The sequence below is a fragment of the Otolemur garnettii genome, unplaced genomic scaffold, assembly GCF_000181295.1.
Source record: "Otolemur garnettii isolate 467f Iridium unplaced genomic scaffold, OtoGar3 scaffold00024, whole genome shotgun sequence".
NCBI classification, from domain to species: domain Eukaryota; kingdom Metazoa; phylum Chordata; class Mammalia; order Primates; family Galagidae; genus Otolemur; species Otolemur garnettii.
In genome coordinates, this window is record NW_003852419.1 from 20856518 (window position 1) to 20869173 (window position 12656).

General features: G+C 36.8%; 1 protein-coding gene and 1 non-coding gene across 5 annotated transcripts in view; both read right to left on the minus strand.

Moving 5' to 3' along the window:
- The window catches only part of VPS54 (VPS54, GARP complex subunit), a 124606-nt gene that overhangs the window by 28244 nt on the left and 83706 nt on the right, over nt 1-12656 (minus strand). For all 4 annotated transcript variants that reach the window (XM_003787955.3, XM_023512093.1, XM_023512094.1 and 1 more), the window contains 3 exons: nt 8917-9046; nt 8062-8243; nt 7558-7670 (listed from right to left, as the gene is read on the minus strand). In XM_003787955.3, coding sequence (XP_003788003.1) covers nt 7558-7670; nt 8062-8243; nt 8917-9046 — 425 coding nt within the window. The remainder of the gene's footprint in view (nt 1-7557; nt 7671-8061; nt 8244-8916; nt 9047-12656) is intronic.
- Nucleotides 11040-11180, minus strand: LOC111724583. The gene has a single exon (XR_002772854.1). It is a non-coding gene; the product is annotated as a U4 spliceosomal RNA (small nuclear RNA).

Sequence of the window (12656 nt, forward strand, 5' to 3'; positions counted from 1 at the left end):
CAAGCTGTCCCCCTAGGTAGAGTGCTGTGGCATCACAGCTCACAGCAACCTCCAACTCCTGGGCTCAAGCGAGTCTCCTGCCTCTGCCTCCCAAGTAGCTGAGATCACAGGTGCCTGCCACAACACCTGGCTATTTTTTTTAGTTGCAGCCATCATTGTTTGGCAGGCCCGGGCTGGATTTGAACCCGCCACCTTAGGTGTATGTGAGCCACAGGTGCCGAGCCGGGTGCAAGTATCTTTGTTGTAAAATGATTTTTGGTCTTCTGGATATATACCTAGTAGAGCAATTGCAGGATTGAATGGCAGTTTTACTATTAGTTCCTTGAGTATTCTCCAAACTTCCTTTCAAAAAGGCCCTATTTGTTTGCATTCCCACCAGCAGTGTAGAAGGGTTCCCTTGTCTCCACATCCATGGCAACATCTGTAGTTTTGGGATTTTGTGATGTGGGCTAATCTTACTAGAGTTAGATGATATCTCAAAGTGGTTTTGACTTGCATTTATCTGATGATTAAAGATGATGAGCATTGTTTCATGTGTCTGTAGGCCATGAGTCTATCTTCTGCAGAGAAGTTTCTGTTCAAGTCTCTTGTCCACAATGAAATGGGATCACTTGTTGTTTCTTTTTTTTTTTTTTTTATTAATTAGAGTTCTCTGTGGATTCTAGTTACCAAACCTTTGTCAGAAACATAACCCACAAATATCTTCTCTCATTCTGAGGGCTGTCTGCCTGCTTTATTTACTGTGTTCTTGGCTGTGCAGAAGCTTTTTAGTTTGATCAGATCCCAGTAATGTATTTTTGGTGTTGCTTCAAATGCACAGGGGGTCCTCCTCATAAAATATTCTCCTAGGCCAATTTCTTCAAGTGTGTCCCCTACAAGACTCTCCCCAAATATCTTTATAGTATCATGTCTTAAGTTTAAATCTTTAATACAGTGAGAATCAATTTTTGTTAATGGTGAAAGATGTGGGTCCAGTTTCAGTCTTCTACAACTCGCTAGCCAATTAACCCAGCACCATTTGTTAAATAGGGAATCTTTCCCCCAATTTATGTTTTTGATAGGCTTATCAAAGATCAAATGACAATAAGTGGTTGGTTTCATCTCTTGGTTCTCTATTCTGTTCCATACATCTACTTCTCTATTTTTGTGCCAGTACTATGCCTTTTTGATCACTATAGATTTATAGTATAGCTCGAAATCTGATAGCATGATTCCTCCTGATTTGTTTTTATTTCTGAGTAATGTCTTGGCTATTATTTGAGGTTTTTTCTGATTCCATATAAAACGAAGTACTCTATTTTCCAGATCTTTAAAGTATGACAGTGGTGCTTTAATAGAGATTACATTAACTTTGTATATTGCTTTGGTTAGCATGGACATTTTAACAATGTTGATTCTTCCCAACCATAAGCATGGTATGTTTTTCCATTTGTTAACCTCTTTAGCTATTTCTTTCTGAGAGTTTCATAGTTCTCGTTATAGAGATCTTTCACATCCTTTATTAGGTAAATTCCCAAATATTTCATCTTCTTTGGCACTACTGTAAAAGGAGTAGAGTCCTTGACTATTTTTTCAGCTTGACTATTGTTGGTATATATAAAACCCCCTACTGATTTGTTAAGTATTGATTTTGTATCCTGAGACACTGCTGTATTCCTTGATCACTTCTAAGAGTTTTGTAGTTGAGTCCCTGGGGTTTTCCAGGTACAAAATCATATCATTTGTTGAAGAGTGAGAGTTTGATCACTTCTGATCCCATTTGGATACCCTTAGCCTTCTCTTGCCTGATTGCAATGGGTAAGACATCCATTACTATGTTGAATAGCAGTGGAGACAATGGGCATCCTTGTCTAGTTCCAGATCTGAGTAGAAATGTTTTCAATTTTATTTCATTTGATATGATACTGGCTGTGGGCTTGCTATAGATGGCCTCTATCAGTTTAAGAAATTACCCATCTAAGCCTATTTTCTTAAGTGTTCTGATCATAAAAGGATGCTGGATATTATTGAAAGCTTTTTTCTACATCACTTGAGAGACTCATATGGTCTTTATTCTTTATTTTGTTTAGGTGATGTATTATATTTACAGATTTATGTATGTTGAACCAACCTTGAGACCCTGGGATAAAACCAACTTGATCATGGTGTATAATTTGTTTGATGTATTGCTGGATTCTGTTTGCTAAGATCTTATTGAATATTTTTGCATCTATACTCATTAAGGATATTGGTCTATAATTTTCTTACATTATTGGGTGTTTTCCTGGTTTGGGGATTAGGGTGATATTTGCTTCATAGAATGTATTAGGAAGTATTCCTTGTTTTTCTATGTTTTGTAAAAGGTTATGTAATATAGGTACTAGTTCCTATTTGAAGGTTTGGTAGAATTCTGAGGTGATGCCACCTGGTCCTGGACTTTTCTTTTTTTGGGAGATTTCATATTGTTGATGCTATTTCTGTGCTTGATATAGATCTATTCAACATTTTCAATTCTTTCTGTCTGAGTCTAGGAAGGTGGCGTGCTTCCAGATATTGAGCTATTTCCTCCAGATTTTCATATTTCTGAGAATAGAGTTTTTTGAGATATTCATTAAGAATTTTTTTGAATTTCTGAGGTGTCTGTCGTTATTTTGCTTTCATCATGTTGACTGATGATATTAGGAATTTTACTTTTCTGTTTCTAGTTAGGTTAGCCAAAGATTTATCAATTTTGTTAATCTTTTCCAAAAAAACAACTTTTTTATTCATTGATTTTCTGAATGATTCTTTTGTTTTCAATTTCATTTAATTCTGCTCTAATATTTGTTATTTTGTTTCTTCTGCTGGGTTTGGGGTTGAAAAGTTCTTCCTTTTCCAGTTACTTGAGATATTCCATTAAGTTGTTGACTTTCTCTCTTTCTGTTCTCTTGAAGAAGGCTTGCAATGCTATAAATTTCCCTCTTAGGACTGCCTTTGCAGTATCCCACAGGGGTTTTGATAATTTGTGTCTTCACTGTCATTTTGTTCCAAAAATTTGGTGATTTCCTACTTAATCTCATCTTTGACTCAGCTATCAATCAGCATGAGGTTATTTAGTTACCATGACTTTGTTTGAGTATGATGATTCCTGTTGAGTTCAACTTTTATTCCGTGATGGTCCAAGAAAATACAAGGAATAATTTCTGTTCTTTTAAATTTGCCAAGGTTAGACTTATTACCTAAGATGTAATCAATTTTGGAGGATGTTCCATGAGCTGATGAGAAGAATGTGTATTTAGTTTTATTAGGATGAAATGTTCTGCAGACATCTGTTAAGTCCATTTGTTGTAGGGTCAAGTTTAAGTGCAGTATTTCTTTGTTTAGTTTATTCATGGAGGATTTATCCAACCCTGCCAAAGGGGTGTGAAAATCTCCAACTATTATAGTGCAGGAAGATATCAAATTGTTCATGTCTGTTATGGTTTGCTTTATAAATTGAGGAGCATTCTGGTTGGGAGCACAATAATTGAAATCTCTTCATGTTGAGTGTTTCCCTTGACAAATATGAAGTGACCATTCTTATCTTTCCTTACCTTTGTTGGTTTAAAGCCTATTGTATCTGTGAATAAAATTGCAACCCCTGCTTTTTTCTGATTTCCATTTGCCTGAATTATAGATATCCATTCCTTCACCCTCAGTCTATTTTTATCCTTTAAGGTAAGATGAGATTATTATATGCAACAGATATCTGGCCTGAGTTTTTATTTCCAGTCAGCCAACCTGTGCCTCTTTAGAAGACAATTTAAGCCATTCACACTAGTTGAGAGTATTGATAAGCATGGTAGTGTTTTGGTTGTCATGTTTTTCAAGTGCCCAGTGGATATTTTTGTAGATATGGATGTTACGTTTTGTTTAAGGCTTTCTGGGTGAGTTTACTTTGGTGGTAGACCATTAAGCTGATCATTATGGAGGATGGGTCTGAGAATATCCTGAAGAGCTGGGTTAGTTATAGCAAATTTCTTCAACAACTGTAGTCGGTAAAGTATTTGATTTCTCCATCACAAATGAAACTCAGTTTACCTGGATGCAGGATCCTGGGCTGACAGTTATTTTGTTTTAGGAAGATGAAGGTTGATGATCATCTTCTCTGGCTTGAAAAGTTTTAGCTGAGAAATCTATAGTCATTCCCTTGTAGGTTATGATTTTCTTACATCTGGCTGATTGCAGAATTTTCTCCGTCATATTAACTTTGGCAAAGTTAATTACAATGTGTCTTGGAAATGCTTTATTTGGATTGAGTCGTGCTGGGGTTCTGAAACTCTCTGCTATCTGAATTTCTCTATCTCTTGCCATCCTTGGGAAATTCTCCATTGTATCTTGAAGAAGTGCATCAGTGCCTTTAGGACCATCCTCTTCTCCTTCAGGAATTCCTACAAGGCGAATGCTTGCTCTCTTGGAGTTGTCCCACAACTCTCTCAGGGAGTGATCCATTTTTGCTCTCCACTTCTCTGCCTCTTTGAGTGTTTGGGAGTGTTCAAAAGCTTTGTCTTCAACATCAGAGATCCTTTCTTCTGCCTGCTCCATTCTATTACTGAGGGACTCTACTGTATTTCACATTTCTTTGAGGTCTGTAATTTCTTTCCTCATTGTGTCTAAATCCTTGGAGATTTTGTCTTTGAATTCATTGATTTCTTGAGACAACTTCTGAACTACTCCTTGAATTTCTAATTCCAACTTTACTTCTATTCTATAAATCTCATTTGCCATCCATACTTTAAATTCTATTTCTGACATTTCAGCCATTTGTTTATGAATGGCATCTTCTTTTGTGTCTTCCTTGGGGGAGTTGATCTACTCTGACTATTCATGTTTCCAGAGTTTTTCCACTGGTTTTGCCCCATGATTATTTTTCACAGTTTGACTAGAGAAGTTAGTAAGGTGAAACTGGATTGAGGGCTCCAGGAGTTGTAGTTAACCAGCTCTTTGGCTCGGCGCCTGTGGCTCAAGCAGCTAAGGCGCCAGCCATGTACACCTAAGGTGGCGGGTTCGAATCCCCAGCCCGGGCCCGCCAAACAACAATAATGGCTGCACCAAAAAATGGCCAGGCGTTGTGGCGGGCGCCTATAGTCCCAGCTACTTGGGAGGCTGAGGCAGGAGACTCGCTTGAGCCCAGGAGTTGGAGGTTGCTGTGAGCATGATGCCATAGCACTCTACCCAGAGGGATAGCTTGAGGCTCCATCTCAAAAAAAAAAAAAAAAAAAAACAGCTCTTTACTAAAGAACTGGGACTGGTGACTGTGGCTTTTCTTCTGTGGCTTTACAAAGGTCCCTTGCAGTTCTATAGCCTAAGACTCTAGCAATCTGCTTGGTGTGATGAGGCTAGATGGCTCTGTCTTGTATTCAGCCAGCCTCTATCCAATCCTAGTCAATCAGTGACTTTGGGCTGAAATCTCAGATGTGGAGAGATATAAGCAACTAGGACCCACCCCCCCCCCCACCACCAGCATGGGCAACAACTGGAAGAGGAGAATCAGTCTCTCCCACTACAACATAACAAGGGCTCAACCTTGGAGGGTCCCTGGGTGGCCAGCCCCGGTCAAGAGTTCTAAAGCAATTGTCCCAGACAGCATGATTGCTGTTCAAGTAGGAGAGTTCAAAAGGTCTCCAGCAACCAGAAAGTAGGGGTCCACTGGCGGTTCAAGTGTTAGTCGTTCCAGTGCTCCATGCAGTCAGAAAGGCCCACTCAGCAAAAGAGTTAGTCCAGGGGGGTGGCACCTCCTTCCCCACCTTGAACCTCCACCATCTAGTCATTGGTAACCCCATGGGGCTGTGGCCCAGTTCCCTCCAATGAACAAATGCACCAGGAATTTGCACCTGCCAAAGTCAAAGGGGAGTTAATGCCTCCTTGGCTGGGTCACCCCACTCTGCCACCAGCAGGCAGGAGGCAGCTGAAGCCTGGCTCCCTCTAGTGCTCCCTGGAAACTTGGGAGTGCTCATCTGAGTCTGTTCCAAGCCGAGGGTTAACACTGCAGTGTATGTTTTTCTCCCTCAGAAACCACTCCTTTGCCCCAGCCACACTCCTCCTCTGGTACCACTGCAGGGGCAGGGTCTGGCTCCCTCTGGCAGTCAGAATTGGGGAGGTGTCTCTCCAAAATTTGACCCTGGTGGGAGTGCACCACTATCACTGCTGCGTGGCAGGTGCCGCTGTGAGGGTTCCTGCATCTCTGCTTGCCGCTGATACTCACTTTGTGGTACCAGGCCAGTCACCCACTCCTCTACGTCTCTCTCTCCACTTTTACTTGAGTCACAGCACAGCTGCTGCCACCACGGCCCATGCAATGCCCAGCCCTAGCAAGGAACCACCAGACCCTCTGATCTCTGCAGAAGGTAGGTTTCCAGACTACCAGGTGAGGGGGGAAGGGTGGATTGGGAGTTCAGAATGGCAGGGAAAATATCTGTTCAACTTTTATGCCAGGCAAGAGAATATCCAGGCTTACAGCAGGATCTCTCTGGAGAAGGAGTTCTGGCCTTCCGCGACTCTCTCCCATTGGGTGAAACAAGATTTTCTGTTCATTGCTCACCTGTAGAGATCACACGGCAAGCCATTCCCTTGGGGGAGGAGACAGACTCTTATCCTTTTTGGGATGGGTTTTATACCTGAAATTTGCTTCTTTGGATTTGCAGCTTGCCTCAGCAGGGATGATGTGCACTTCTCTCTCTCAGCTCAGCTTCCAACCTTCAGCTTTCTGGAGTTCATTCTTGCAATTATCTCTCTCTATGGACAGCAGCTTCTGTTGAAAGCTGACTCCAGTCGGCCATCTTACCTCATCCTCCTCCTTTATCATTCTTTAACATTTGCTTTTCTCCATCATATAACTATACTACTTATGATTGCTTATGTATTTTTTAGTTTTGTTCATTAAATTTAGTTTCTTTAAAGCAGAATTATAATTGTCTCAACATACGACATAAAGTAGAAACTAACTAGTGTTCACTGAATGAACACATCTCCAACTAATTTAGTATATTAGTTAAGAACATAGCTGTGAGATTACATAAAGCTGATTTCAAATCCCAGCTCATCACTTGTACAAAATTCCTTAACCCCTTTGAGCCTCAAGCCTCCTTACCATTACACAAGGTAACAATAGTACCTTTAGCATAGGTTGTTGTGATAATAAACTGGAGTAATGCATATAAAGTACATGGTCCATTGTCTGGCATATGATTAGCAATAAATATTTGAAATTATAAATTTTCATAGATACTTTTCCTGTCAACTATTTACTAACTAAGCTGGGAGAATTAGTTCTAGGCTTTTCAATTTGCACTGTCAATTAAAGAAATACAGTAGAACCGCTCGCTGTACTTGACCACCTCCCTACACAGCCTTCTTAAGTGACCTAATTTCTCTAGATGACACACTACACCACATGTATCAGTACAGTAGGCCCAGTTTCTTATGTTGACCACTTCTATATGTTGACAAATTTGTTCCAGCCCTTTGGGTGACCAATTTATAGAGGTTCTACTATATTAAGCATCTATGTAAAATACACAATAGAAAATCAAAAGAGAATGTGTGAATGAATACACATACCCGCTAATTTTTTTTCAGGTAAAGCAATCTTTCCATCTGATATAGAATCAACAAGATCCTGAAATTCTGCAGGAACATCAGCTTGCTTCCAGCGCTCATTGTCTAAGAGGAGACTATCCAAAAGTAAAAAGAAAAGAAGGTAAACTTTAATATTTTGACACCATCTTCCTTGGTTGAAAATAAAAGGAAGAAGAGCTGAATGAGTGCATAAGATTTTAAAAGTGCTAACCAAAAAGAGTGATGAAACATCATTTACTTAACTTTGAGTGGGGAAAAAATAGTAGAACTATTAAGGGTCTTCCTACTAAGTATTTAACAAAAGTAAACATTCTAACTCCACTTTGAAAAGCCAAGAAATGTGGCTTTAATTCCATAATCTGTTTTCAATAAAAAAAAAATTTCATCAGCGATTTTGGCTGGCCAATCAAGTTTTCTCTTTTAAATATAATAGCATTTTGTTAAAAAAAAGGAAAAAATTGAACAGAATGGGCATGGTAATGATACCTGAGTTTGGTTTTTCTTTCTTCATGAAACCTATTTACAAATTTATTAGCTTGGCTCTGAAGTGCTCCAAGTAATGACATACTTTTTCTTCCACAGATCTGTTCAGTGTCTAAAATGAATGTTTCCATTAATCTGGAAAGTGTTATAAATTCCATGGAATTTAGCTTCTCAAGAAAACCATCCTATGTTTTAAAGATAACATAAAAATCAAGACAGTTAGTATAACACCAAATATGGATGAGCTATAAAACTTAGTTTGACAAATGTTAATATTATTTTCTAATATATAATATAATTATATTAACCAATAAACTTTTTATAATTTTATTAAAATTTTCTAACACTTCAGACCCAGAAATTGAACATGAAAAGCTTTAGATGTTTATATTTGACTTTGATGTCTCTATAACTAATATAGTAGTAGCTCAAATGAATTCAGATTATAGTATAAAATTTTCACAATTAACATTAGAGTTTTATTACAAATTCCTGTTACTATACATATCTATGTATACATATATACATGTACATGTGCATACATAAAACAATACTAATTTCAAATTAATTATTAACATATTTCAAAGTAAATTCTTTAATCATTTATTTGAAATAAATGCTTCAATAATTTTCCTATTTCTTTTATTTACATTATCAATACATTTACATTACATTACATTTTTACATTTCAACATCTAAGAGATGACACCATTAGGACCATTAATCGCATTAAGTGCTAAAAATATATATACATTATGGGGAATATAAGGGCACAAACAAAGACATAACTCTACATCTTCAAAATAACTATACTATATATACAATATAAATATTCTGAAGTTTTAAGAAAATAACTACCTTTGCTCTTGACATGAGAAATTTGACGGCTCGATCATGGCATATATCTGAGGCACTATACAATAACTCCTGGATATTATTTGCCAACTTTCCTAGCTCTAAGTCAGTTAATTTCATGTCTTCACTGACCCTGAAAATGATAAAATGAGACTCAGGGAGAGTTGCAGAAATAGTATTCTCCATAGGTGACGTATCAACGTAAAGGATGAAAAATCTGTAAAATCCATATTTGAGGAAATATTCAATAATGTACCAGATACTTTACAGTTTTTAGGATGAAGCCTCACTTAAACATGCTCAAATAATGAAAACTTATTTTATCCTAACCTTACATAAGAATAATTTTCTTGGCTCGATGCTCATAGCACAGTGGTTATGGCACCAGCTATATACAGAAAGGCTGGCGCCAGCTAAACAATGACAACTGCAGCAAAAAAAAAAAAAAAGCCGGTCATTGTGGCAAGCGCCTGTAGTCCCAGCTACTTGGGAGGGTGAGGCAAGAGAACTCCTTAAGCCTACAAGTTTGAGGTTGCTATGAGCTGTGATATAACAGCACTCTACTGAGGGTGACATAGTGAGACTTTGTCTCAAAAAAGAAAAAGGAATAAATTTCTCTTTCTACTGTAGTATTTTTACATTTAGTTCTGAGAGTAATTCTTAGTCTAATTAGAACTAAGACTCTAATTACAAAGTCTGCAGAAACTATAGCAAAATAAAAATTTTAATTTAGGTACAAGATGGTAGCTGTGACAGGTAAGGGGCGATGTAGACACATAAGACGACACTGTGTAATAAATAAGGAGGAAGGAAAACTATTTTATGACTAACAGGCCCTCTTTTACTTACAATTATGAATGACTATTAATATTCAATCCAACTGAACTAATATTTGAGATGCATTTAATGTGTTTATTTAAGTGGTACACACTGGAGAGGATAAAATAGGTCACCGTGCTCAAGGAATTCACAGTGGAATAGAAGTATTTATAAGATGTAATGTACTTTTTTGATTTTGAGGGGGAAAAGTTAAGGCTTTCTGTTTTTAAATATTTCCCTCCAGGGGCATACATAAAGACCATTGATTCCATGCCAACAGTTCAGTTTAGTGTTACCATAAGCCATATTAAGTGACTTAATATCATTTTTTCTCCCTTTCAGTTGAATTAAAATAATTTTCAAAGATATTCCAAAGAGATTCTTAGATATACTAATTTGAGGCAAACCACTACTCTGGGTTAAGGTATTAAAGAATATTATTACCTGCTATCCTTAAAAAGTATAGTATCTTTAAATTTACTAATGCTTTAAAATAATGGAGGAATTAATATTTTTAAAGTACTCTCAGAAACACTATCTTGTTCAAGAATCATACTCTAAGCTAGACAAATATCTACTTACAGAGAAGAACATTGAATATTAGAAAGTTTAAATGACCTACCCAAGCTCATAAGGTTAAAAGAATAGAACTAGAAGCCAGAATTAGTCTACCTTTAACTGGCTTCCTTGTGCCAACATTTATTGCTATATAAACAGTCAAGTGATATTTCAATACCAGCTTCTGCAAAAATTTGTTTAAATTTCAATGTTCAAAATTACTACTGAAGTAAAGTTTATTTTCTAAAAGATTATTAAAATTTGTCCCCATGTAACAGAATAACTAAGAAATTTTAAACTCTTTGGCAATATGCTATCATTTCATAAAAATATAAATAGAAAATAGCAAATAAAAGCAACTCAAGTCTAAAGGGTAGGGTGACTTAATCCAAAAAGCCGGAAACATTTAAAAAATAATTTAATCATCCATAATTTGTTTTTATGAAGATTTTCTATTTTTAAATTTTAATTAGATCTTTAATTCATGGCAAGGGGGGAAAAGGAAACAAACTTAGACCTAATCCAGATATTCTACTTCTGGGTATATATACAAAATAACTGAAAGTAAGATCTCCAAGTTATTTTTGTACACTGTAGCTCATGACAGCACTATTAGAAGGAGTTAAGAGGTAGAAGCAACCCAAGTGCCCAGTGGTGGATGAATAAGCAAAATGTAATACATCCCTATAAATGGAAGACTATTCAGCCTTAAAAAGGAAGGAAATTCTTTTTTTTTTTTAATTATTCAGTCTCCATAGAGACCGTCAAAAATTGCCAGTACTGACTATATTGCAAGTCATCACAGCTGGATATTCAGAAAAGCTTTCAATTAGCGATAATCACACCTTGGATAAACCTCATTGGCTGCAATACTGCTACTATGCAAAGCTAAAAGGAAGGAAATTCTGATGTGCACACGCTGTGTGACATGGGTGAATCTTGAGTACACTATGCTAATGAAATGAGCCAATCATAAAAGGACAAATATTGTATGATTCCATTTACATGAGGTCCTAGAACAATCAACTCATAGAGACAGAAAGTAGAATGGTGGTTGCCAGGGGCTGGTGGTAGGCAGAAATGTAGTGTTGTTAAATAAAGGATATAGTCTCAGTTTTGCAAGATGAAAAAGTTCTGAAGATTGGCTATACAATAATGCATATACACTCAACACTATTGAACTTTATACTTAGAAATGATTAAGATGATAAATTTTATGTTTTTAAACCACAATTAACAATGAAAATTAACTTAAAACCCATAATTCTTTAATCTTTTCCATTATTTTTCCTTTCCTATTTCCTGCCTACAAAAGTATTTATTCTTTTGTATCCCTATGTGCATTGCAATAAACTTAAAGGATTATAGATTATTTTGACAAATAATACTTCGACAAAAGAAAATAGGGCAAGTCTACCATTAACAGAGTTAAAATGTTAGACATCACTTTTAGATGTTCTATATCCATCATTCAATTATATATACCAAAAACAGTTCAGAAATAGAGTCTTTGAACACAAGAACTAATTAGGGCTACACATAAATGTGCTCAATTAATTCATTGCCCCTTTGGGCTGGGTAATTCGCAAACATTTACATGCCTACTGAAGATAGGAAGCAACCATCTATAGGACCCATGTACCATGCTACAGGAACATGTGATTTGGGAAAGTCAGCAAAGGTTCAAAGTATTAAGTGAGCCACAATGGAGGTAGATGGGGAAGGATATAAACTATTAGACTGCATGTGGTTTAAAAGAATCTCAAATAGTATGGTAGGCTGCTAGCTATCTTTCAATATCTGCTCTCTTGTACCGTAACAGTAGCTTTAGCTAGGCAAATAGCCAACAAGCTAAAGACTATTTCTCAAGTCTCCCTTATAGTTAGATATAAGCATGTAATAATGTACTGCTTGGTCCCAAGGATTGAATGGAAGTACTAAGTGCAAATGCTGAATTATGCTCGTCTTAAAAAAGAAAGAATAAAATATAAACAAATCTATGTGAAGGCAGCAGAAAACTAGAAATGTATATGGATTTGCAAAAGACCAAAACAGTCAAGGCAATCTTAAAGAAGGAAAGGTAGAAGAAATTACTCTTCTAGATATTAACATTTATTAAAACATACAGTAACCAAGACAATTTTAATTAATGGCACTGGTGTAAAGAAGGAAAAATAGAAAAAAAAAAGTCCAGAAACAGGTATACATGTATCTGAACATTTTATTTATGACAAGAGTGGCACTATAGAACAGTAAGCAAGATAATTTTTTCTTGAGACAGAGCCTCAAGCTGTCCCCCTGGGTAGAGTGCCATGGCATTACAGCTCACAGCAACCTCCAACTCCTGGGCTCAAGCAAGTCTCCTG